At 43.2% G+C, this 27,771-nt stretch overlaps 1 protein-coding gene across 2 annotated transcripts; it reads left to right on the plus strand.

Annotated features, from left to right (window-relative positions):
- Positions 1-27,744, plus strand: GRHL1 (grainyhead like transcription factor 1). 2 transcript variants are annotated; one of them, XM_083178538.1, is made up of 16 exons: positions 1-146; positions 6,452-6,638; positions 7,250-7,320; positions 7,597-7,987; positions 8,374-8,450; positions 8,675-8,831; positions 10,166-10,277; positions 10,879-10,973; positions 18,439-18,597; positions 18,945-19,032; positions 20,606-20,745; positions 21,648-21,685; positions 23,037-23,125; positions 23,379-23,464; positions 26,088-26,152; positions 26,600-27,744. In XM_083178538.1, the coding sequence occupies exons 1-16, from the start codon at positions 127-129 to the stop codon at positions 26,712-26,714; spliced, it is 1,890 nt and encodes a 629-aa protein (XP_083034664.1). In that variant the 5' UTR covers positions 1-126; the 3' UTR covers positions 26,715-27,744. The 2 variants fall into 2 exon arrangements, with proteins under 2 accessions (XP_083034664.1, XP_083034665.1); XM_083178539.1 differs by having other exon boundaries at positions 18,945-18,996.
- The last annotated feature ends 27 nt before the right edge of the window (positions 27,745-27,771 follow it).

Genomic DNA, 27,771 nt, shown 5'->3' on the forward strand with positions numbered 1-27,771 from the left:
TCCTTCTCAGTCACAGCCAAGCTCAAAGAGCGAGAAAAGCCGACTAAACCCGTTTGTGAGCCCGGGCTCCCGCACAGCAGGCGGACTGTCCCAACTAGAAAGTCCAGTTCCTCCAACACGGGCGACATGACACAGGACTACGACAAGTAAGTGCCAGCTGTCCCGGGCCGGGCACCTGCTGGGGGCCCGCACACTGATCCCCTTATCCTGCCACTTCCATGCTTAGCTGGCTCCCTGCATCAGATGCTCCCTACCATGCTCCCTATCATGCACCTGCTGCATCTCCCTCTCACTAACCCTCACCCTGCTCATCCAGTCCAATCACTTTGTATGTAATATGTGTGTGTGTGTATATATATATATATATATATATATATATATATATATATATATATATATATATATATATATATACACACACAGCCTGGTGTCCAATGGTTGGACTGGATGAGCAGGGTAAGGATAGATATATTATATATATATATATATATATATATATATATATATATATATATATATATATATATATATAAATTAGAAGCAAGTCAGGGTGAGAGACAGGCAGTGTGTGGAGCAGGTGCTACTGATGAGTATCAGCTTCTGGCTCTCCAGTGTAGGAGTCTGAATGATGATCAGTGTTTCAGTATGGAATAGATGCCAGACCAGTCATATTGCATTCACCCCAGTGCCTACAGCTGGGCATGGTAGTGTCATTTATAAGTGTCTCCTAAAGATTTGTGTCCATATCTGCATCATAATTGCTGTTCTTTATTTACTTTAGGATTTTTTTTTATTTTTTATTTGAGGTTACATTTATTATTTACATTTGTGTATATTTTCTTGGCATTCACACAATTTGTGTGTGTGTGTGTGTGTATATATTACACACACCATGCGTGTGATTTCATGAGTGTCATTGTATCTCGCAGTCCTACGCAGGATTACATGTGAACCTGGTGTCTTGGTTCATGTAAATGGCAAGGAGACAGTTGAAGTTGGATGAAACCTGAGACTTCTAAGGCGTTGGTCATACTGCAAAGAATAGTAGTGAAACAATCCTTGTCTGCCATCAGCTCCTAGTCCCCCAAATCCTTAGAAACTGACACAAACACAGGCTGGGCTGGAAAGGTCTTATTCATTTAGAAACTACCTGCAGTCCAGCTGTTACTCTGCTTTCTATGCAAGGTAGGCAGACATGTCCCACGTTTCTCCTGAGGCACAAGGGACCGGATCGGAGACACAAGGTCACAGTAATTAAAAAAAAAAAAAAAAACTCCTGAAAACTAAGCAACACACTCTGTCTGCTCATTCCTGAGTCAGCCAAGGTGACATACAATAAAGTACCCCACTTCTAGTAACGATCGGTTTAAGTGGCTGTAAACGGTACATAGATGTAGGGATCACTGGAGCATCATCTCATAAACTTCAAACACCAGATAAGCACAAAGCCAAATATACTTGTAACTGGGGGTTACTGGCACATAATTTGTATGGGAAGCGGTCTTCCAACACTAGTCCAGTGTTTCCCAAACTGGGTGCTGTGACACCCTTGGGGCACTAGCAAGGGTGCTATTGGTTAGTGGTCCAGGACCGGTACATATTATTTATGGTCAGTGTAATAGGCAAAACCAGTCATACCGGCTTCTGTTCATAAAGTGTACTAACAGCATTGAGTCCTGTCACTCACTACATAACCAAACCTACAGATGACCTATAAACACAATTTATGTAATTTCATATATTTTGAGACTGACTCAATACGAAAGAATTCTGATGTTCTAGGGCCACTGCCGATTCCAAAAAGTTTGTGAACCTCTGTTCTAGTATACGGTATACGTCCCTTTTCAAGTATATGCAATATATGTAGAAACGCACACCCATGCCACTGTGTGGATGGGGATATATGACTTTAACACCCTGTAAATCAGATTGTTCTTTCCTAGTACGTCCTCCTGATCAGGTGCATGATAAACTCTGACAAATATTTTTCCAGGAAGAAATTGGGTTTGATCTCCTCTCCAAGTTTTTTTGGGGGCACTCCCAGCCGTTCGTAAGACCTACATGTTTTCTATGGGTTATAGGGTCGATAGCACTAAGGTCAACATGCATTGGGTTGACCATTGAAGGTTGACATTTCATTAGGTCGACATGGAATAGGTCCACAGTCAAAAGGTTGATAGGGGTTTTTGACCCGAATGTGGACACCGTATTGGTGCGCTGCATCCCCTCACATGGCTCTGCACACTTTTTTATTCTCCCACCACTCCCTAGTGGATTGTTGGGCATGAAATATGGCCTGTCGGCACATGTCTGCTCAAAATATAGTGAAAAACCCCATGTCGACCTAATCACATGTTGACTTTTCCATGTGTCAACCTTGGCTCATGTCGATACAATGCATGTCGGCCTTGGTGCTGTCGACTTAATGACCGTATTCTACAGTACAGGCAATCCAACACCTATCTCTGGCTGTTGAAAAGGGATACGGTCATTGGGTCGACCCTATTAAGGGCAAAATGCATTAAGTCGACACCTGAAATATGTCGACATGGCTAAGGTCAACAGGGTCGGGCAACACAAGCATTAGGTCGACAATGGCAAGGCTGGCAGTAAAAAGGTCGATGAGAGTTTTTCACTTTTTTTTTTACACCTCTTTCTCCATGCTCTCACATCCACTACGGCATGGAGCTTGAATGGACGAGTGTGCCGAGCTCAGCAGTGCACTTTGACGGTGTCCATGTCGACTATTTCAGATGTCGACATTCAGTGGTCGACACAATGCATGCATTTTTTACTGTTATGTCAGTGCATTATAGAGGGTTAGGATGTTCCCTTTAAGTATCCTATTCTCCACAGAAGGTGTATGTGGGAAAGGAGCTTCTGCCAAGATTACAGCTCTGGAGAGGATCATTTTGGCTTGGAGTGCTCCTTTATAGCGAGCGGATTACCCCCAAGGCGTTTCTGCGCTTCAACTGAATGTTGCAATGGGAGGGCACACAGCACAAGCACCTGTTGTCTCAGCAGAACTTGCTCCCTCTTGTTGGGGAACCTGTGTGCAAATTAGATACAGAAGCAAAAGGGGGGATAAAACAGTCTGTGGTTTTGGAGAAGAAACAATGAATTGAAGTTAAATCAAAATTTATGGGGTGAAATGTAATAGGATGAGAGATTCAGAAAGTGAGAGATTTGGTAAGCGGCAATCATTTACACTTCAAAATCAAACTGGTTTCGCAGTGTAAATGATTTCCGCTTTAACAAAATGGGAGATTTCTTACCAAATCTCTCACTTTTTGAATCTCTCATCCCATTACATTTCCCCCATGATTTGAGGTGGATTAGAATATAGGGGATCGTGCTTCGTTATAGAAAGTTATCTAGATGTGCTGTAGAAAGCCGCTGTGGGATTTGTTTGGCTTAGCTGGAACGCTGCAGGGATCCGTACTGTAACGTGTGTGAATTCCCTTCCATTGTGCTTGGTAATATTGCATTTTACACCAGTAGAAGTGTATTACATCAGCAGTGCCCAGGGTCACTTCTGGGAAACAGAAGACGTAAACCTCTGCATATTTATACTGGGATCGCTTTCCCTTACCTGTAATTCATACCATTGGCTCCATTTAGCTTTTATTCAATAGGCGTTGTATTGGATTGCCATTGTTGTCACAGTGGAGAGGCTGGGAAGAAGGCCGAACTGTTCCATGATTGGTTCAGATACTACAGTGCTGTGAGATCTGTCTGTGATGTTATACACTTGCAGTGGGATCACATTGCACAATAGACGTTTCATTTTCTTCAAATAGATCTAATATAGTATATTTTTTTAATGGTGTGTGTGTGCTACGGATTCTTCTGTTACCTAGTGTCAGCTGAGCTCTGTTTACGTTGAGAATCATTTAGAAGTTGTTTACATCATGTTGCCATATTTATCTGAAACTCCATTCCACAGTCACTGGTGTAGACCAATAAAATATCTTGTAAAATGAAGTAGTGGGGTATACAGAATCGGCCTTGATCCTGCCGGGTACCTGTTTCCTGACAAAGATTATTTATTTGCTTAGGCCAGGTATGGCCAAACTGTGACTCGCCAGCTGTTGGGAAACTACACATCCCAGCATGCCTTGCCATAGTTTTAGCATTCCCTAATAGCAAAACTGTGGCAAGGCATGATGGGACTTGTAGTTTCCCAAACAGCTGGCGGTCCATCGTTTGGCTATGCCTGGTTTAGGCTAATGGGTGAATTCAGAGCATTCCTAACTGTGTGTATGGCGGATGTGAGCCAGTGCACCTGCGTGGAAAAGTTCCAAACCAAATAAGTGATATGCAACAAAGACTAAAACTGTCTCCTTTTGCATATGCTGAGCTATACTAAGCCTGGATAAGCTCCAGCCATTCAAACCAACCCCAGCCACTGTCCTCCGATCAGTTTCCTTTGCCCCTTTTCTTCTTCCGTCACCTCTTCCAATTACTATTTGTAATGCCCTCTCTAGGTTCACCTGGACAAAATCATGGTCCGTTTTAGTTCATGCTTAGTTAATGAGGCCCAGTGTGTGAGTGCGCAGTGCACTCTGGTGGGTGCAGAGTATTTAAGGAGGATGGTCATGCTGTTGTTTTTTTAAATCTAAAATACGGAAACTGCACCGTACTGATGTACTTTCCCCAATCCCAGTTAATGTTTTGCTGTGTTCCCTGGATACCGGTAACCTGGCTGTGCATTGTTGCTGTGGGTCCGGGACCCAGTGTGGATTTCATATTAATGTCCCTATCAGGGCACAGCATCTTTCAGCTGGGTGCATTTTACTGCTGAGAGTAGCGCTATGTATTTGATGTGCAAATTGCCTGAACATTAAATTAACAATTACCTGTTACAACAGGGCTACATTTCCATATCAGTCTGAGCACTGAAACTCCAGTCGCCCACATAGAGATTCTCCATGTAAAATGACAATATCTATTTAATCTCAATTCTTAAAAAAAAAAAAAAACCAAACAAACTTGGTTTTATAGCTTTATAACCCACCACAGACTGCCATTCAGTGCAAACAGTCTTCATTTGTTAGTGTGCATTGATGGGCCCTAGTGTACCCAACATTTCCCTTATCCCTTTTGTAATGAGTTTCTGTTGTCAGTTGGCTTCTGCTTCATTTATATGATAACTAAACTCCATAGATTAGGAGAACAGACGAGTCTGTGGCCCAGAACATAAGAGAAGAGTGTTTCCATGTTTAGAATTTACTAACCCTATAATAGGAACTGTACATTGGCACAAACCAATGTTGGGGAGATATGGAAACAGGTAACTAATACATATGTTGCTGTAACTCAGCAATCAAACAGAACAGGGTATTTGTTTTCTCACAAATTGAAAAGTCACATTAAAAATCTGATTGGTCGCTGCAGAATACTGCACTTCTTTTGTGTGCACCAGACATTATAAATATCTGGCATGGTGCACAGCATCTCTCGGAGATTAGAACTCCCAGATTGCCGTAGAACAAAATGTATTTTTATCAAATAAAAATTGTGATTGAGAAACTGATGTGACCCTGAAGGCAAAGCTGCTTAGCGGGACAATATTGGTTTACATTGTGACAGTGTAGTTACCTTATGATCATTATTATCATTCCTTATCATTATTATCATTCCTTACCTTATCATTCTGCGAATTCTGATCAGTATGAATGTGATACAACAAAGGAAAGCCAGATGTTTTCTCCAGCATTGAGGTGACAATGTGAAGGAACTTGTCCCCCACCAAACCCACTGATCTGTCTTCTGCAAAGAGATTGAGTCTGAAAATGAGAATATTTGAACACTCACATCAGTCCCTGCCCCAGTGGAGCCTTCAATCTATATTCCCTTCCACATGTACACACACACACATACATTCTAGGGTTAATTTGTTGGGAGCCAGTTAGCCTACCAGTATATCTTTGGATTGTGGGAGGAAACCGGAGTACCCGGAGGAAACCCACGCAAGTACGGGGAGAATATACAACTCCGCACAGTTAGAGCCATGGCGGGAATCGAACCTCTGACCTCAGCGCTGTGAGGCAGTAATGCTAACCATTACCCCGTCCGCACTGCCCGTACTACCGTACTGGTTATCCGTACATCACCACACCCCCCAGTTCTGGATCACCGTGCCTTGCTGATGTTATCCGTGGCGGCAGGATTGTTGCTTTTACGTCTGTTGTATTTAAACTTTTAACAGAACGACTTTTGTAATAAAAGAGCAGCCTGTTAAGGTTTGTGTAACTTTCGTATTTGCACGCATGGGATCACCATTGCTCTGAGCCTTTCATTACAATAACATTCCATTCAGACACACTTTACTTGCTAGACTGCACAACTTATTTTTTTACATATATATTTTTTTTATATACCGTATATTTTTTTCTCCTTTTTTAGTTGCTAAAACTTTATTTATTTTTGAATCCCCCCTTCCTCCAAGTAAACGACCTGTGTTGGTGCTGCAGAATGACCCATTGTATCAGCAGAGGCGCTCATACACCAGTGAAGATGAGGCGTGGAAGTCTTTTCTGGAAAACCCCCTGACGGCAGCCACTAAAGCCATGATGAGCATTAATGGAGATGAAGACAGTGCGGCGGCGCTCGGCCTCCTCTATGACTACTACAAGGTAAGGTTGCTGTAGTGTATGAATACTGCTGAGTGGTCTGCGCGCTGGATCCTTCCTGTGTGGCTGTTGGCTGCCTGTAGCCGGCCAAACTCCTTCACTGCTTCAGCACATGAGTCACTGCCTTCTGAAGGCTTTGCAAGGGCAGCACAAGCCTAGACTAGCCATTACAGTACAGAAGGGGTTAACGGCTTCTGTCAATGAGGATTATGCCATCAGGACTGAGGCGATTGCACAATGAGTTTTAGGGTTCTGAATTAAGCCAATGTATTAATATAGAGCGCTAAACAGTTAAATTATTTTCTTTTGGTGGAGATATAGTATTCTTTGTAGCGACTTTAGTGTGTCTGTCTATAGAAAGTTGGAGCAGCCATAGATTAATATTATTATGAATGCAACCTATCCATTACAAAGAAACTGAGGCATGAGGTACTAAATGCTGTACGCGATCAGCATCTCCTTTCGCTAACTGCAAACTTGATAGGCAGCAGGAAAATGTGGTATGCTCACCACAAAATGGCCGCCTCCACTGCGGGTGACAGGATTGCTCTGGAGTGTTACACAGCCACGTCGGGCCTGTATTGAATAACCATAAATATATGTTTCTCTCACAGGTTCCCAGGGACCGGAGACAGTCCTCTAATAAACAAGACCACGATCACACAGAAGCAGAACACAATAAAAGGTTGGTTACACGTATGCATCTAGTCGCCTGGCCGTGGTGCTGATTCTGGTAGAGAAATGTTGGGTGGTAGTGACCCAAACAGGAGTAATGGAGGAACAAGTGTGCATTTAAAGTGCTCCTGTTGCCTACAATTGTTGGATTCTGCCATTTGTATGGGCTGCGTCACAGCTTAGAACTGTGTTACAGCTAGTCCTGTTTTGTGGTGGGGTTTTTTTTGTGTCCTATTTACTGTCCTACCAAGAAATTCTAAACCCTGCTGTTTCCGTCTTCCCGAAGGAACGGTCTTTCACATGTAAATGAACAGTCCTTGATTTGCAATGGTGAAAACAGAGTGCAAGTCTTGAAAACCAGTGTGCCATTTAATATTTTACTTCCTCTGGGAATGGGCAACCACCTTGACAAAAGAGGTCACCTGATCACTCCGGACACCACTGCCACCACCATCACGTCGATGCCCGCTCATGCCATCAAAACAGAGTCCCAGAGCCACGGCTTCACCGTGGGCATCCAACCAAATGTGTACCATTCTGAGGCCGTGGAACGCATAGTGTCATTTGACCGGAATGTTGCCTCCGACCACTTCAGCTCCAACAGCCAGCCACCGAGCTCTCAGAGGAGGACCCCCGACTCCACCTTCTCTGAGACCTTCAAAGAAGATGTTCAAGAGGTAAAAAAAAGTGTTGGTTTTTTTTTTTTTTCTTCTTTTAATAGGGCAACTAATAAATAATAGCTTTGGACTCCTTGAAGATAAGTCAACGCTATATAACGTTTGCCCTTTTAGCCGTTAGAACTCGCTGGTGTGTAAACCTCTCCTAGAGTGCGTTAAAGAAAGTTCTGTAGATGAAAATTTTTTTTTTTTTTTCTTTGTGAGTTAGAAGAGTCTTTGCACAAAGCGGTGAAAGTCAGCCCTGGTGTTCGTAGCGCCAAGACAAACACATTGATTCCTGATCTCTGTAATGTTTGTTTTTCATTTATCCTTTTGTTCGTTCCATTTATATATATTTTTTTTTTTCATATGCTTGTAAATTTAATTAATTAATTTATTTTCTTCAGGTTTTCTTTCCATCTGACCTGAACTTACGGATGAACAGCGTAAGCTCTGAAGAATACGTTTTTGATCCTGTTACCGGGTAAGTTAATAAACTATTGCTACATCCTCCGTTAATCAAACTGAAGCAAATATGGGGGTGGGAGGTAATACACTTCTTCCTTTTTTATTTTATTTTTTATTTTATTTTTTCTATTAATGTTCTTTCCCATCTCTGATTGATTTATTTTGGCAGAAAATTATTTTATTTAAAATGATGTTGGCTTCCCTCCAGGCTTTTATTTAACGTATTTGCTCTTACCACAGAAATAATTTTGAATATACACTTGAAGCCTCAAAATCCCTCCGACCAAAACCTGGAGACAGTACGATGACTTACCTGAACAAGGGTCAGTTTTATCCAATCACGTTGAAGGATATTGGAAATAATAAAGGGATACATCATCCAATCAGTAAAGTTCGGGTAAGACTTTCTTCATTGGCTGGAATACAGAGAATTGTTATTGGCATAGACCAGGGACAGCCAACTCCAGTCCTCGAGAGCTACCAACAGTCAACATTTTCCAGGTCTCCTCACAGAATTACAAGTGAAGTAATTATCTCCACCTGGAAATCTTTGTAATGTGCCAGTGAGTAAAGGGTACACCTGTGCACGTGCTAGGTGGTCTGGAAAACATGAACTGTTGGTAGCTCTCGAGGACTGGAGTTGGCTACCCCTGGTATAGACCAAAGAACCTCTAGCCTAATTTTCAACTACCGGTTGAGTATCCCTTATCCAAAATGCTCGGGACCACAAGCATTTTGGATAAGCCATTTCTTTTTTTTTGTATTCAAATTTTTATTTCATTTTTCACACCTAAATAAATTCACAGACAATTGGTCCATAGGGATAGACAAGAAAAAAATACAATTTTCAATCATGTTCATAATAATTTATGTATCCAAATAATAAAGAAACCAAACAGAAAAGAAAGAAAAAATTCTAATATCAATGAACAAACTTTTTTTTTTTTTTTTTTTTAAATATTAAAATTTTGGATCCTAAAAATTACTTGTGTTTATTAATAGAATTTAGGGTGCTGAAAATGACAATGAAATTGAAGGATTTGTTGCCGTTTTATAGTTATTAACATTTGTTGTTTTCCAAAACAAATAGCTTAATATACATACACAGCATCCACAATAATAGAAATCATTGCTTTTAATGCCGCTTTCGTTTTGCAAATCGCTTGTACAGTATTTCCGGGGCATCGCTGACTAGTGTCCAACAATAGTCTGCTAGCATTGAAGCATTCTCCTGGTATCTCTTCTCCATCGCAGATGGAGCCCCTCTCATTCCGCTCCAGCGCTCACCAGAATGTCCCCGCTGGCCCAGTCACTCGGCAGCGGGGATCGGAAACCCTTCTCGTCTCCGCTTCAGGGAGACGGGCAGGGTTAGGGGGGGGGGGGGTGCGGGGAGGCGGCGACTGATGGTGGAGGCTGGCGATTCCAACGCCAGCCCCAGCCTGAATGGTGGGCTCCATCTGTAGCTACTAAGGATCTTCAACACTTGAACAAATAAACCATTTTGAACATCATATTCGTGTTCAGCGCATTGAAATCAGTAAGAATTGGTTGTTTTTCTGTACGATCCTTTTTGGCTGTTGCCTAGTGTTTTTGGCCAGATATATGTCCGTGGTCTCTACCTTGGAGTCAGAGTGCAGGATTTATAGCGGCAGCAGAATATAATTTAGCCATTTAGGCATCTCCCATGGATGCGCTTGTCTCTATGTAAAACGCTCCTGCTTTCTCTTTCAGAGCGTCATTATGGTGGTGTTTGCCGATGATAAGAGCCGTGAAGACCAGCTGCGCCATTGGAAATATTGGCATTCTAGACAGCATACTGCCAAGCAGAGGTGCATTGATATAGGTAAGACTTCACCATGTGTGTATGGTTTATTTTACTCGCACGCATCCTCCCTCCAAGGCAGACCCCTTTTTAGACTGTAGCTAGATTTGGGCAGAGTCCCTTCTGTCTTCTGTTGCTGAATGTCGTTTCCATCAGGAAACTCTGTGTACTGTGCCAAGGTCTATGTTGGTATAAAATAGAAAAGGCAAATACGTGTTCAGTGTCGAAACTGTTTGTATGTTCCTGGTTTTGTTTTTGGATGTGGTCTCTGTAGACGTTTGAGGTGAAATGTAATAGGATAAAAGATTCAGAAAATGAGAGATATGGTAAGAAATCTCCAGGTTTTTTTAAAGCAGCAATCATTTACACTTCCAAACCAAACTGATTTTGCAGCGTAAATTATTGCCGCTTTAAAAAATACTGGAGATTACTTACCAAATCTCTTATCCTATTAAATTTCACCCTTGATATGACTTTGAATGAAGTCTTGATCCAGTTTATTTTTCTCCTGTGATGCCATTGGCTAGCTGAGGGCAATGTATACATTAGAAGCCACAGGTTTTAAAAAGAGGTTGCCATCACCGGATCCCAACTGACTTGCTGTTTCTTTATTGTTTTACAGCTGACTACAAAGAGAGTTTCAATACCATCAGCAACATTGAAGAGATTGCGTATAATGCCATTTCCTTCACCTGGGACCTGAATGATGAAGGCAAGGTATGTGTCCTATTTAATTTCATATGGTTTCATTTTATACCATAATTAAAAAGGGTGTATTGCATTTATTATCTTCCTACTCTATAATTACTTGGCATGTCCTCCTTCATTTTAATTGTGATTTATTATTAAAGCTATTTAAATTCAGACTATAGATTAACATGTGTCCTTGGCAACCAGTTAATTCAGTGACTGAGCGTGAGATCGCGACAAATAGTCATTATAGTTTTACCTCCCTTTATTGTAGTTATTGTACATGATTGTTATGTATACTTGTTTTATACTGGTATATATAATGTGTCATTTAAGGAAACCAGATGTTGTCTTTACTAAAACTGATGTCATTGGATGAATGGTCACATGGGTTGCTCCCATGTGTTAATAGGCTGCGGTCCTAAGCCTATGGGATAGATTTCACTGGCCAATCGGCTTCTAACTGTCCTTTTCAAACCCAGCCTGTAACTTGAAAGTTTGGAGCTGATTGGGCGGTGATAAAGTAGCAGCCACTTTATCACTTCACCGAGCTGTACACTTTATACAAGTATAAGGATATAATTGTATATCCTTGATCTGTGGTTCCGTGGTTGACCCTTTATAGGCGTTTGTGGCTCATATATGAGATATTGGAAGATTTTCACCCTTCATCCTTGTGTGATGACCGGAGAGAGGGCTTTCAGAAGTTTGTTTGCTTACTTCTTATTTTTCACATGGAAATAGTTTTGTTTTGTGGCATTATAAGGTAAACTATGCACATTATGTTATGTACACACAAACTGTGTCGCGTTTCACTCTCTCCCTGAGTCCAGATGCAATAGGATTGACAATGGGTCAGATACGTTCATCTGTAAGGTTTAGACGGAGAGGCCTGAAAAGGAGCCTCAATTGTTGTCTTTCCCCAGCAACTTGTCGCAATAGTTCCGCTGAAGTCTCCCCATTGTTAATGTCAACTGTCCGGCAGGCTGCCTGGAAGTAACTGGGAAAGTGCGCAGACAAACAGTGTTGGGTTGTTTCTTTCCCATGAGTTTACCAAATACAAAGAGTTGGGGGGGGGGGGTGTTAATGGAAAAGTTTATGCTGGTGGTTAACCCCTGCCTAGACAGAGCGCCTGAAGAACTACGGTCTTTTTAGTTGCACCGGTGACTCCTGGTCACAGTTGCGGAGACTGAAATATTGTATATCATACAGACAAAAACAAACAAAACTTTTGCTACAGTGCAGTAATACGGGCTCCTTCTGGGGACTCATTTGCATTCCTCTGGCAGAATGTGATCCGTAGCAGTGATTATCCACATTCATATAGGTGACTCCTGTTAAGCAATTACATTTCCAAAGTTGCTAAACAAGAATTTAGGGGAAATATATTTAGCAAGTAATTACTCTTTTAAAATATTTCCAAGCCGCGTCATCCACAGCGTGTAGCGGGGAAATGGTTAACTGGCTGTTTATGCATGGATGTATCGCCTTTGTTCATTAGACACTAATTGGCTTTGTACGGTGACGCCGAACATCAAGGTGTATAATTTAAAGGGATACCGCATCAGTGATACACCCTTTCTTAAAATAAGGCGTTGCCTGTTTTTGTTTGTGGTATTAGTGGTAGTTATATAGCTCATACAGTGAATGGGAGAGGCTTTATGTCAGCGGGTGACTGTCTTATAGAGCAGGGCGGGGGCCCCGTGACAACCTGTACAGGCCATGATTTGTATGTAAAGTACTCGGATGAACTGCTTTCTGTATTCTGAAGCTATTTTTGGTTTCTCATTTGTTTTGTTATGTGATGCAGGTAATTTTTTAAGGTGCGTGTTTACTTTTTAGATTAAAGTGCTCTTTATTTTTTTTTAAATACAATCTGACTTTTCCACTCGTACAGTATCTTTTATATACTGTTCTATATTCTGCACATGTATGAGCAGACTCTTGTGAACACTTACTAGGCGCGGCTCAGGGACTCTATTTGCATATTAATCATTTTGTCTCAACGTTGCCTATGTGTGAATTATTGACACTGTATTTTATACAATAGTATTATAGTATGTAATGTGTGATTTTTTTTTTTTTTTTTTTTTTTTTTTTTTTGGGGGGGGAAAGTTTATGGGGTGCCACTAAATAAGTGAGTTACCAAGCGAGATGACCATTGTAAATTTAGACGCGGCTACAGTGATTCGCAAAATGCCCTAGCGTGTTCATTATATTTTTGGAAACTGTATAATCGAGTTTATTTTAATGTAGTCACAAGATTATCACTTTATTGGGAGACGATATAAAATGTTCAATGATACTCTTTACATATTTACATATGTTTTAGTTCCTTTGTGGTCTATGTAATAAGACCTCAATGGATATAAAGTACCAACCAGCTCCCAACTGTGATATTTTTCAAACACAGCCGGTATCATGATAGTTAGGACTGGTTGGCTGGTACTTGATCTCCACTCACTGTGAGATCTAATGGGCCCCATACATCAGCAATTAATTGTGACAATTTTCAGATATGGAGATGATTGCCACAATTAATTTTAGATGTGTGGGCTCCCCCTTTTGGCAATCCCAATCAAAATCACCAATCTATTGCTTAATCAGGTTTTTAAACATGTTTAATAATCTGGTATTGTCTGCAGATCTTTTTTATATGTGTGGGCATTCCCAATTCGTCTTCATCTATTTACATTATGAACAGCAATCGATTGGGCAATTTCCAGATATGAAGATGCAATCTTTAGATGGAAAAATCTGCCGATAACTGAAATAAATCTGTAATGTGTGGGCAAGTCCAATAGATTGTAGAATCCATTTATCTGGCCAAAAAATCCCTGGATCTGGAAATCCATTAATTGTAATGGCTGATGTATGGGGCCCTTTAAGTCTTGGAGAGTGAGAACGTGGATGGAGAAAGTACCAGCCAACCAGCTCCTAACTGTCATGTTAGACTATTTGGAAACAATGACAGTTGGGAGATGTCTGGTACTTTTTTAGCTTTCTCCAGCTGTCAAACACAGACTGTAACTTGACAGTTAAGAGCTGGTTGGCTGGTACTTCTTCTCCTCTCCTTCAATGGTTTAGTATATAGACCCCTATGTCTCTGACACTGCGGAGTATGTTGACCAATAACTTGTATGTGCTCCAATACTCTTCTTATTTAAGAATCTGAGAAGAATCTCAGAAACTATAAGGGTGAAGCCTGTAAACAAGCTGTGTAGTTGGTAGAGGGAAAACACCAGGAGTGGCAGCTGCAGAACTTCTGAGATGCCACCTCCACACTTTCATTGAGGAGCTGGAGAGGGTATTGGTGGCAGTGCGGGGTTGGGGAGAAGGGCAGTAGGTTGAAAGGCTTACACCGGCCCTGCATGTCTGAGCTAGCAAGCTGGACATATTTAGTTGATGTATATGTTCATGGCAGACCCGTTCTTTAAATACATGTACGCGGTATCTCTGTAAGGCTGCGGTTCTAGTGCCATCAGGCTAATCATCTAGGTTTATTTCACTGTGAGCAAGGAATGAGGATGAACTGGGTTATTGTGTTGTGTTTTCTCTTTTGCTTCGCTTTTTGCTTTTGTTAGACTTCCAAAGAAGAATCTCGCTAAACAAGCTAAAGATGCTTTATGGATTGTTTCTTTGGGTTGGGCCTCTACTAGGGTAATGGCTTCTTACCTATAAATGTCACTTACAGATGACTTCACTAACCAGTTTATCCACTTCTTGAAAGCCTTCCATAGTGCGCATTACTTAATCTCCAGATTTCTCATCTTTTTTTTTTTCTTCTTCTAAGCTCTCTACAGAGTGCGTGCTGCTTTTTGAACTTTTCCCAAATGTTGTTGTTTCGTAGCCTATTATTATGTCTTCCTTTTCATTGTTCTCGGGATATATTTAGAAGGCTGGTGTTCTATGGAATGCACCTGTCGCCTGTGTAGTAGTGGCAGTGTGGTATATTTAATTAGAACGGAACCTACCGATTCTTTAGGTACCGGTGATGTCAGGCAGTTGATAACACGCATGCAGGAGGTCTCTGGATAGTAATGTTCTACAGCATGGGTCTTCAAACTGTGGCCCTCCAGATGTTGTGGAACTACATGTCCCAGCATGCCCTGACAGTTTTGGCATGCTCTGATAGAGAAAAAAAAGTGGCAATGCATGTTTGAACATGTAGTGTTACAACATCTGGAGGGCCACAGTTTGAAGACCCATACTCTACAGGGTGACTGCTTAGAACAGAAGGACATAGGTGCCTGAGTGATGCCCATTCTGCCTGCTCGGAACTTTGCCATTTTTAGATGCAGATCTCCATTTTGTCCTTCTCTATAAGGGGCCTATATATTATTCATTGTGGTAGGTCCCAAAAATTAGCATTTTATGTTTTTTGCCACATAGAACATTGATTTGGATTTTTTTTTCTTTTTTGGGGAGGGGGGGGGGGGGGGGGTCTTTGAATGTATTGTAGCATATAGTGTTCATTTTAGCACCCGCTATCTTTGAAAACCCATGCAGTTCCTCTTCCCTGCCTGGGTTGTAGCTGTCTGCTGTGGTGTTTCTAGCACATATAACTGATATACAGACCACACTGTGCTATAAGCACTACGGCAGACAGCGACACCCCAGGCAGGAAAGAGGAACTGTATGGGTTTTCAAAGATAGCAGGTGCTAGAATGCACACTAAGCATACCATTGTACACATCATGCAACACAAATAGTAGGCCCCTTTATACTTGCCCCTTACATTAGTAATGCCACACACCAGCTCTCCCCTTAGTATGCCACACACCTGCCCCTCTTTAGATTCCAAACACCTGCGCGCCAGCCTTAAAAAAATGGTGCAGATTGCAGTCACAGCGACTCACTCATCCTCTGCAGTGGTGCTGCGGCTGTAGTGACATGCGGGTGGCTCAGCGCTGCTGTGTGTGTGGCCGATGGAGGCTGTGTGTGCATGCAGCATAGTGCTGCGGCCTTTTGCGCATGTGCCAGGCCACGCCTGGCACCCGCTAAGCACAGGCTGAGCGATGGCTACACAGGACTACGCCGTATGCACACACAGCCGCCACCGGACACACAGCAGCACCGAGCAGCGGGCCAGTCAGGGTGCTGTTCGAGGACTCTCTGTTGCTTACACCTGCTCTACAGGGTTTGGTAAACTTAGCCATGTCACAGTCCTGCAATAACTGCTCTGTAAACAGACCTCTCTCATGATGTGTAATTGTGGTAGGAATAACTGTAGTTGAGTACTTTTCTTAACAAAATAGACCTTTTTAATCCTCTGCATTCCAACCCCACAAGTATACTGCCTGAAAGACACAGAATGTCCGTTCCACATGATGCAGTACATGTTAGTTAAGGTGACCAACTTGCTCTAAAGTCTTCCGCGTCTTCTGGCCAAGTCCTACACTATGAATTCAATCTGAGACCTCCGCATCATCGTTACTTTGTTCAATTGGGTTGAGTCTTCCCTTCATACAGCTTTCAAGTAGGGCTTATCCCATTTAGAAAGCGTAGCATGATGATGTTCAGCCTGAAGCAGCTGTAAGTCGCATTATTGATGTTTTGGGGAGTTCAGAGGATTACATATTTCTATTTATGCACTGATAGAAAATCTTCTTTTTGTCGCAATTTATCAGAAAAGTTTGCTCAGCTCCCCAGCGATACCAGCTGCGGTAATTGCTTTGTGAGATGGCCTTGGGGCCCTCTGTGCGTGGTGTTGGGCACACAGGACTCTGAAGTCAAATGAACCAAACATCCCGCAACATTTGCAATTGTTTCTGAAACCGTGGCCGCCGCCTGCATTATTACAGTGAATTCTTCAGAGATATGGGGCCACATTTCTGAAGAAATTTCTGGACATCTAGAATTTGCCCAGAAGCTTCTTGCACAGTGCTAGAGTCTGCGGTTGTGCCGGTTCCAATTTCCATGTAAATTTGCACATGGCCCCCTCCTGATGCCCCAGGCATGGTGTTACGTGGAGCAGTTATCTGGTGAGGGACAGGGCTGGGTGTGGTCTATATGGGGCCAAGTGGAGCAGGGGACAGACTGTGGTGGTCCGTTTACAAGTAAGAAATTTATGTTTAACCTAAAATAAGAGGGATTTAATTTTTTATTTTTGTTATAGACCAACTGTCCAGGGCAATTTAAGACAACAGGGATGGATTAAATGATCATTGTGCTGATGTACCCTAATAGTACTGCTTGTTTAATTGGGAATGGATCTATAAACTCAGCGGTGTCCTATAAGAAAAATCAGTCCATACTATACTAAAGAAAGATAAAGAGTGGTGGAGATCCCCCTTCATGTGACATCCTTCCACCTACCGTCTCCAGACTACTTCCCCTGGGCATGCCGATGCAGTGCATGTAGTTCCGCAGGTCGCTAATGCCCCTTTCAGACCGCACTTTAAAAACGGTATATTGCCGTTTTTTTACCGTTTTAAAACGGTAATGTGTGCGGTCTGAAAGGTGCAGGACCACTTAACCGGTTAGAAAAAACCGTTTTTTCTAACCGGTTAAAATGCAGGGTCCTACCCGTTTCAGAACCGGTATTTTAGGCTAAAAATCGGTTCTGAAACGGTATTTAGGACCCAGCCAATGAGCTGGGTCCTAAATTCAGCACAGTGAATACTTAATGAGCGCTCATTAAGTATTCACAGCACTGGAGCCCCCCCCGCGCGTGTCGACACCCCCCGCGCGCGTGTCGACGCCCCCCCCGCGTGTCGGCGCCCCCCCCCCGTGTCGACTTACCCCGTGCCGGTATCTCCGTTGTGGTTCCCGGCACTGCAGCTCAGTATGCTCGGAAAGCACTTATGAAAAAAGTCTTTCAGAAAATGGCTGCCCCCATACGAAAGACAGTTTTTTTAAACAGGGTTTCCTATGGGGCAGCCATTTTCTGGAAGACACTTTTTTCATAAGTGCTTTCCGAGCATACTGAGCTGCAGTGCCGGGATCCACAACGGAGGTACCGGCACGGGGTAAGTCGACACGGGGGGGGGGGGGGGGGCGCCGACACGCGGGGGTTGCGGGGGCTGGGGGTTGGGGGCGTCGACATGCGCGGGGGGGCGTCGACATGCTCTCGGTCGACACGCGCGAGGGGGGGGGTAGCTGCACGGAGGGGAGGGCTGAAGGCTGCACTGGCTTTGACCCTGTATTTGGAAAGTTTCCAAAAACGGGTCTGCCAGTGTCAAAAAATCGGCACTTAAACGGTAATATACCGTTTAAGTGCTGCGGTGTGAAAGGGGTTTTATCTGGCAGACCCATTTTTGGAAACGTTTCCAAATACAGGGTCAAAGCCAGTTATGCGGTCTGAAAGCAGCATTAGTTGCCCTAGCTACACTATACCAAACCTGTGTAATCTAGGGATTGGCCACCAGAGGGAGCACTGTTCTATCAGTGCGAAACTGTATTCTATGAAATTTTATGTGTATATGATAATTAGGGTTTGGATTGTATTATTTAATCTATATGATGTCCTCATTTTTCTTCTCCTTCTCAGGTCTTTATATCGGTGAACTGTCTGAGCACCGATTTCTCCTCTCAGAAAGGGGTGAAGGGGCTTCCGCTGAACATTCAGATTGATACATACAGCTACAACAACAGGAGCAACAAGCCAGTGCATAGGGCCTACTGCCAGATCAAAGTCTTCTGTGATAAGGTGAGCCTTTTCTCTCCCGGCTCTGTAATCCACTGTTCTCAATGTAGACTCCCCTGGTTTAGGTGTTTGTTGTGTTTTTTTTTTATTTTTTTTATAAATCTACATTTGAATATCGGTTGCATTGGGAAACCATAGAATAGATTTGTTGTGGAATTTGAATTCGGTAGCTCCCTCTAGTGGCCAGGTCTCGCCTACACACATCACTTCTTCTTTCTCCACATATTCTATCATGATTTTGGTGGTTTAACCCACAAAACGATTGCATACATTGTAATGCCCAATATAGACACGTGCTTATTTCCTGTCATTATCAAAACCACTTACAGATCTCCTTTTGTCTTTAACAGGGCGCTGAACGTAAAATAAGAGACGAAGAGCGTAAGCAAAGCAAGCGAAAAGGCAAGTGTACTGAGCCCAGCCCCCAGATCAATGCTTGTAAGTAATAGTGATACGGGCACACACCGTCCTTTCACTCAGCTGTTATTTCATTCAGAGGACCTGAAAGAGGACAGCTAGGTTTACCCTAAGCCGTATTGTCCAAACGGCTGTCCTGAGAGTTTTTAATTTTTTTATTTTAGAAAACCTTTTTTGAGGTCACACCTTTTTTGTAACCCTTTGAAATGAATCAAACCTTGGAGAAAAATTCAGTACTAACCAGTTCGCTTGTAACGGTCATGCTAAAGCACACTTGCCAACTCTCCAGGATGGTGGGGACCTCAAGATTTTTCGGGTAGTTTCCCGAATCTTGCCCGCTTCCTAGAGAGGCAGGCAGGATGGGGAGATTACCCCGGGAATCGAGGCTTTATGAAAAGGGCAGGGCTTAATGGGGCGAATCACGTTGCTGCGCTCTTCCAGCGGACCCGCAAATAATGTAAGAGCCCGCCCACTCAAAGTGTCTAGCCGTGTCTTCTCTGCAGGCTTCTCCCAGTGAGGAAACGTTGGACAGTATGTGCTAACAGCTGTGTTTAAAATATGACCGGTTGATTGGTTGGTATGCCAAGCGTTGATATGTCGCCCCCTAATTTAATAAATTATTAATAATTCCCTACTCCTAGCTCTGTCCTATTCAGATTCTAAGATCCAAACTAATTTTATAGTTTTTGTGTAGTTTAATATAAATGGTATGGAAGTATATGCATCGACTCACTATGCCCTTTTATATGGTCACCATGTATAGTCTTCATTCTAGCACCCTGCTCCTCGAAAAATCCTTGCAGTTCCTCCTTCCTGCCTGGGGTGTCACTGTCTGCTGTGGTGTTTCTACAACAGCCTGGTATCTATCTCAACATTGAAATACAAACCAGACTGTTTGTGAAGTACCACAGCAGACAGCGACACCCCAGGCAGGAAGGGGGAACTACAAGGAAATTACAAAAAGCAGGGTGCTAGAATGAACACTAATGGATATATACATTGCACCATAGAGTGTGTCCAGGTTGTGTAACTCTCCTACTGTCCTGGCTAGTGAACTTGACTGACGGGATGTTTGATGCGCTAAGGCAGTGGTTCCCAAACTGTGCGCCTAGGCTCCCTGGGGTGCCTCGGGACACTTGCAGGGGTGCCGCGGGTTGGTCGTCCAGGACCAATTCAAATTATTTATGATCAATTATTTCTGGACAAAACCAGTGCTGGTGGCTGCCAATCATAAAATGTGTACAATCAGAACCGAATCCTGGCCTTTACCACATAACTGAACCTAAGAAGCACATATAAACACAATCTACTTAATTTGATATATATTTTTTGGGGCCTAGGGGTGCCTTGGAAAATTCTGATACTCTAGGGTGCCGCGATTAGAAAAAGATTGAGAACCCCTGTGCTAAGGGAAGGCCATTACTGTAGTGCATGCCATATATGTCTTGTGACTGTAGACATGGTTCACAGAATCCTGCAGCCATGGAAAGCGTGGTCTCTGATGTACATATGATTCTATATTGTGGGTTATGAAGCTTGGAAGTGGTCTAACGTGTTGACCAGCCTATTAACCGGTTGTTCATGTGTTCTGCAGTTATAGACGTGAAAGGTGCTCTGCTTCCCTCCCACAAGAGGACAGACGTCACCGTGTTCAAACCAATGCAGGACATGGACACCCAGCCCGTCCTCTTCATTCCTGATGTACACTTTGCAAATCTCCAGCGCACCACTCATGTAAGTACAGTTACTGCCCTGAGAATATCTTGTTATACAATGCTGGTAGACATCGGGTTGTCCTGATCATGGTGAACGATTATTCCGATGCTACGGTGGGCAGGCTTACACCACTGAACATCTCAAACGTGTGTACACAACAACGATGCCCTCTGGACATCTCATTGGGTCATTTTGTTTTTAGGCCACTGGCAGGTGGAAATGTGCAGCTAATTGATGCGCAATTTTCTTCCCATTGTGGAGTAATGCAGGCATATGACATCCGTGATCCGCGATTCAAATCGCCGCCCGTTTGCTTATGATGCTTTTCATGCTGATCTCCTATTAGTCTCCGCAAAATATTAGCAAGTTGTTATTATAAGGTGCCGCAGAGAGTCCGCTGCATTAGCAAGCCGCGTGCATCCATAATGGAATATAAAGCACAGCATGCTGTTTTGTGCTGGGCTGCAGTTTGCCGGGGAGGTCCTGTGATTCAGTCATGCCCCCAGAAAGTACCTGGGCCCATCCAGGCTCTCTACTGCCCTGGGTGCAGCAGGCAGGTTCAGGCCTCCTGTAAGCAGGAGGGGAGATGATTGCAAAAGTGAGTTAAGGAAACCTACATGAGAGAGGAGGGCCCTGCTCCTGAGAGCTTACAGTCTATACTGTCTTGGTCACTGATGAGCGACCCAACAGTCACCTTTCAAAGCCGCGGACATCGGCTCTTGTGTCCTTACTAAGCACTGTTACAGGCAAGCAGGGCAGTCCGGCCGTTTTATACCTGATCTTGACCATGGTGCTTTATTAATTCCTAGGCCACGCCTATGTGGAAGCCCCCAAATTACAAAGGGTTTACATATATTTATCTTTTTTTTTGTCCTTTTTGTTATAAATTCCAGAATATTAACCTGTGTTCTCTTCCTCAGGTACTCCCCCTGGTGTCAGAGGAGATAGATGGTGAAAGGTAAGCTTACATTATACATTGGCTCTTTCTTATACCACTTTCACACTGCCTAAACGGTATTTTAAAACGGGTCTGAGCCTTCACATTGCAGTAGATTACCGTTTTAAATACCATTCACATCAGTCAGCCCGTTTAATCCCCTGAACACGTTTCAAGGCAGAATGCAGGGGACAGCCTATCACAGGTCTGTAATCTGTTGTTTTTTACTAAATACCCTTTCAGAGCCATTGTCATTGCATAAAAAACTGCTCTGAAACATGTAGGACTCTGCTTTTTAAAAGTTTTGAAATACCGGTGATCTTTAACCGGTAAATGTACTCTGGCGCTTTCCCACTGCAGCCTTAAACGTGTTGAAATGTGAAAAAAATGGCAATATACCATTTAACAAGTGCGTTGTGAAAGGGGATTTATTGTCCATTTCACTTCTGAGAGAAGTTTAGTGCAAGGTCTCACAGACACAGTCCGATGCATGCATTCAAAAGCCAGTATATTGCCTCATTTCACCTCACACCTACCATAGTTAATGGTAAAGTGTGATTTACATTGGAATATCGGTGACCATCTGTCCCTTTAGAGCAGTGATTTTCAACCTTTTTACCTTGCGGCACACTAAATAAGATTTTAAAATTGCCAAGGCACACCATGAGATCCGCACAGGTCAAAACACATTGGCCCCCACTGGAAAAAAACAAACCTATTCGCCCCCATATAAAAAACAATCACACTGTTCCCCACAGGTAACAAAAATAAAATACATTGGCCCTTTGCATGAAAAGAAGAGACCAGTAATTGACAGTTGAACTGGTGGTGGCTGTAAACTGGTTTGGGCATCTCTAGATCTGGAGGCACACTTGAGAACAGCTCATGGCACACTAGTGTGCCACGGCACAGTGGTTGAAAAACACTGCTTTAGACTGTAAAATATGTCAGAACACATAGCTTACTTCATGTATCCAATGCATCTTATACATGTATAGGGCCCGGAGCAGAGGCAGAACTGCCATTGGTGCAGCAGGTGCAGTACACCGGGGGACCACTTCTGCCCCTCTCACCCACTGTCTCTCCCTGTCACCCACTGGTTTTGCATATTGTGAACTTGGGTTGGGAAATGTGGGGAAGGGGGCTCACCACAAGTTCCGCCATTGGCCCGGTGACACCTATAGTGTTCTAAAACCTGTTACAGACATTCCAAATAATTAATGCAGCCGCTGTTAGCCAATTTTCATTCCCCCTAAAATAGTACTACAAAATTGGGGTCCCATATAAAGAACACTCTGTGAAGGAGACCCTGGGGGTTGTGCCCTTTATCCTGCCAATAGATTTTCTATATATCATGCTTTGCTCTTTTTAGCTCTGGGATGAAGAGATTATCATTCACACCTGAAGAAGACTTTTCATCAACTCCTGCGAAGATGATTCGAGTGGATGATCCAAAGAGAGGTATGTACAAGACTACTGCTGCGGTGACCATCCTGTTCTGCCGGTCACACACGTGGTGCACAGCAGACTGCAGTAATGTCGGGCATGTGGCATAGAGGCAAATATTCCATCATCCAATCATGTTTGATATCCATCTCCCAATTGTAAAACACTGCAGGGCTACTACTGTGGCCAGTTCTGATACCAGTGTGCAATGTCTGTGCTGTCACTTGACCAGTGCATGTGATAATATCGTGTCCTCTTTGTGTTCCAGTTCTGCTGTACGTCAGGAGGGAGACAGAGGAAGTCTTTGATGCTCTCATGCTGAAGGCTCCGTCACTGAAAGGCCTGATGGAAGCTGTAAGTGGTTTTTTTTTTGGGGGTGTGGGGAGGTTTTGCTGTGAAGGGTTTTCCCCCATTCGGATGACTTGCAAGGATACGTGTGTGTGTGTGTGTGTGTGTGTGTGTGTGTGTATATGTATATCTTTCTATATGAATACACCGTCCTGCTCCCTATATACAGACTTCACTATCAATAGCATTTGTCTTCTAATATAAAGACATGGGTGAAAGAGATAAAGGAATTTGCTGTCAAATGTCATTAATAGGTCTAAAAATACAGGCAAATCAATATAATGTAAACTATAGGCCAACAATGGATACTGGTTGAGATGCAGCGTGACAACACCAAAGTGAAATGACCCGAGTCGAGCAACGGGCATTTCAACCCGGGTTTGATCCGGGTTGATGTGCAGTGTGAAAGGATCTGGCCTGAGTTATTCACCCCGGCAAAAGGAGCTGATTGGCTGTTCCTGTGTCTCCTTTTGTGAGCACATTTTAAATGACATCCATAGAGTTTTTATGGGTGACCTGGGTTCAGTGGGAAAGGGGTCAACCCTGGAATAACCCAAGCTGAAAGTGCAGTGTGAAATGGTATGACCTGGGTTGGACCCAGGTTAAAAATCCCTGTTGGACCCTGGCTTGCAAAGTGAAAACGGTGGATACGAGCCATCTGGGGGGGGGGGGGGGGGATGGGGGGGTGCATAGGACCAATAATGCTGCATTCTCCTTGCCGCCCCTGCAAAATCCCGGATTTTTGCTCCCGTGTTTTTGGCGGGGCACAGAGCATCTCAGTTCTACAGACCCCATTCATACTGCACCTTAGACCCGGGAAATTCCCATGTCTGCCCCGTTCACACAGCTTCCCCTGGTCTGCCTGCCATCAAGTGTTTGGCATCTAAGAGCAGCTTTGATTGGATGTTTAAAAAGTATGTTTGATTGGCTGTTTAAAAAGCAGCTTTGAGCAATGCAATGAACTTGCTTTTTTGCATTTTGTGAGAAAAACCCGGGACTAGCCTGTTCACACTGCCACACACCCGTCCAGGAAAAACCCTGCAAAAACCCGTGTGTAATTCGCGGGGCATAACACCCGGGAGTTTGACAAAGACCCTTCCACACTGAGACAGGACACGGAAAATGACTGCTTGCCCTGGCAAAAACCCAGGTTTTTGTGGCGGTGTCACAGAGCCGGCCCTAGCCTAAATGACGCCCTAGGCAACATTTTGGCTGGTGCCCCCTAGCACCACCACTAGTTCCGCCTCTGACGCTGCTCCCCTTTCCCAGAACCATCAACCCTCATCATAGCAGTCATCATTTTGGTGCTCCTACCCGCAATATTTTAAATAGAAACAGTGCACACATTTGGTGTGCAGCCCAAACAGGGGTGTGTTCTTGCTGGGAAGGGGCATGGCCACACAATAGTACCCCCAATTCAAATTATGCCACACAGTAGTGCCACTTTATTCACATTATATCATGCGATGGTGTCCCTTATTCACATTACATCACACAGTAGTACCACTTTACCTTATGTACATTACTCCTCACATTCACATTATACCCTTAGAAAATATTTTATTTTAAGCACCTCCATGGCCACACTGCAACCCAGCACAAAGCAGTGTGTGCTGGGCAGAGGAGAAGAGCTGCAGCTGCTGCTGTCACTTAAGGGGAGGGGGCCCGGGGCCCCCACTGGGCCCTTCCATCAGACTTTGGTCTGGGTAATTTGTACCCCCTACCCCTTTCTCTCGACACCCCTGATAATACCACACAGTAATGCCCCTTACACATGACACATTATTAATGTCCTTATAACCATAATGCCCCTTACACATTATGCCACCCTTTATTAATGCCCTTCATACACATAATGCCCCTTACACATATGTTGCACATTATTAATGCCCTTATACACATGACACACAAAATGCCCATTACACATATGTTGCACATTATTAATGCCCTTATACAAATGACACACATGATGCCTGTTACACATATGTCACACATTATTAATGCATTTATACATGACACACATAATCCCCCTTACACATATGCCGAACATTATTGCACAACCAACCCACTCACCCGCAGACAGCACTCGTACAGCCGCTAACACTGTGAACTCTGCCTCTGCTTAGATACAGATGTTTCCTCATATATCTTGCCTCAATAGGCCATGCAGCTCCTGGCCTGTTCTGCTAACGTTGGGTGCATTTTTTGCTGAAAATTTGTCTTATTTGCATTGTTATGACCAGCACACACAAGGAGCTGTGTGCGACTGTGGCTGTAACTGCATACAGAATTTCCATGAATACACTATTTCATATGCAGATACAGCCTCACTCACACACAGAATATAGGCATGCTGAATATCATTTTAATCAGCAAGAGCTGCTGATGCCCCTAGGCATTCCAAATGCCCTAGGCAATTGCCTAGTTTGCCTATGCCTAAGGCCGGCTCTGGGCAGTGAGAACGGGGTATTAGTCAATACAAGCCATCTGCGGGTGTAGAATCCAGGGGATACAAGTGCCATCGCTGTATATTGCCTTCATACCGCACATTTTTAAATGCATTAATAAACCTTTGCTTAGTTTGTATATCGATGGAACTAATTCTGTTTTCTTTATTTTACTTTTTAAGATCTCAGAAAAATATGAAGTTCCTTTTGAAAAAATTGGAAAAATCTTTAAGAAATGTAAAAAAGGGTAAGTGTTCCTGTCTTTATTTTACAGCATGTCCGCAGCAACGTGTGCTGGTCATGTCCGCACTAGAGCCTGCGGCGGGAGCTGGCCAGCAGTTATGTTTGTCTGGCTAGTGGTTTCCAAACTTTACCCTCATCCTTATTGGTGAACAGGGCCCTGGGCAGTTTCTGGGGGGTTGGTCATTGGATCGACCCATATGAGAATGACATTCATCGGGTCGACCAATGAAGGTCGACAAAGCTAAGGTCAACAGGGTTGGAAGATCGACCCAAGCATCAGGTTGTGGATGGTGGAGGTCCACAATCAAAAGTTGACAGACACCCTACATTTTTGTTTTATTTGTATTATAAGGGAGCAGGAATTAAAGAGCCGATCTGTATTGTTCATCTTGTATAATTCATTGTGCAATTGATATGTCTCATCTGCATGTTCTCCTTATTCTTTCCCTAGAATCCTGGTTAACATGGATGATAACATAATCCGGCATTATTCCAATGAAGACACTTTTCAGCTACAGATTGAAGAGTCAGGCGGATCCTACAAACTGACGCTTACAGAAATCTAGCCCAGCGCCAACACACTGCGTGTGAAGGACGAGTATTCACCACTTGCCTTGCAAGTAAACGGGTCAGCTACCATGGAGAAACGTTACTCTGTTAGTACAAGCATACCCCTCAACATGGCTGTCGTTCCTTTCTTTATGCCTTTTGGCTTCCTGTGCTGTTTCCGAACATGCGTGTTCTTGGCTTAACATGGACTGAAATGCATTCCACAGCCCTTTAGGGAAACAACGCAAATGACAAGTTTTATTTCACACAACGACAAAAAAATCGTAGAAAAAAAAATCTCCTTTTTTTTTTGTTGGGAAATTTCGAGCGGTTTGAGGATAATTGTACAAGATGAAGAGGTCAAAATGCTCTGCGGAGCCTACAACCCAATGGAAACCCAGGCAGCGAAGAGGCTTCAGTTCCTCAAAAAAGAAAGTTAAAAAAACTGCCGTATATGTGAAGAACAAAAACGGGTTTTGTATAGACCAAAATCCAGCACCCATTGAAGCTGCATTGTATATAAGAAGTGCAATATATTTTTTTGTAACTTTTTTTTTTTTCTCTGTGTAAATGTGTACATACACATGAGCTTGCTACATATATAATATATAGAACTACAGTATGTGTATATTTGCTGAGGATTCTTGGAAAGTGGGAGGTGCCAAACTAAGGTTTCCGAAAAACAAATGTCTAGCGCATGTGCTACAGGGTAAAAAGGGCATTTAAATAAACTTCAGGTACAGGTTGCTGAGAAGACATATACTTGTTTTTAGCATAAGTTTGTTCCCAGCTGAGATAGATGATGAACAAGTGATCAAGCTGTCACTATGCTCTTCTTCTGTCCCTAGTCCGCCTCGGCTCGCTGCTCCGTCAAGGGTGAGCCGGCGGCGTCTACTTCAATACTTTGTTTTATCCACTAAACTGAAAATAAAGTACCCCGATTAAATTTAGATTAGGTCCTCCCAGAAGTAAAACCAAATAGAGGCATACAACTGACACTATAATAGAAAATCGCTGTAATCATCCATTGCAGGCTGAACGTGCAAATTTGCCCAGCTAATTAAAAACCGCGTA

Source organism: Crinia signifera, chromosome 3, assembly GCF_055691185.1.
Source record: "Crinia signifera chromosome 3, ASM5569118v1, whole genome shotgun sequence".
Lineage (NCBI taxonomy): Eukaryota > Metazoa > Chordata > Amphibia > Anura > Myobatrachidae > Crinia > Crinia signifera.

Coding starts and splice junctions, on each gene's coding strand:
- GRHL1 (XM_083178538.1), top strand. CDS start 127: ATGACACAGGACTACGACAA. Junction 8,451..8,674: donor GTTTTTGATCCTGTTACCGG/GTAAGTTAATAA, acceptor CTCTTACCACAG/AAATAATTTTGAATATACAC. Junction 20,746..21,647: donor ATCTCCAGCGCACCACTCAT/GTAAGTACAGTT, acceptor TCTCTTCCTCAG/GTACTCCCCCTGGTGTCAGA.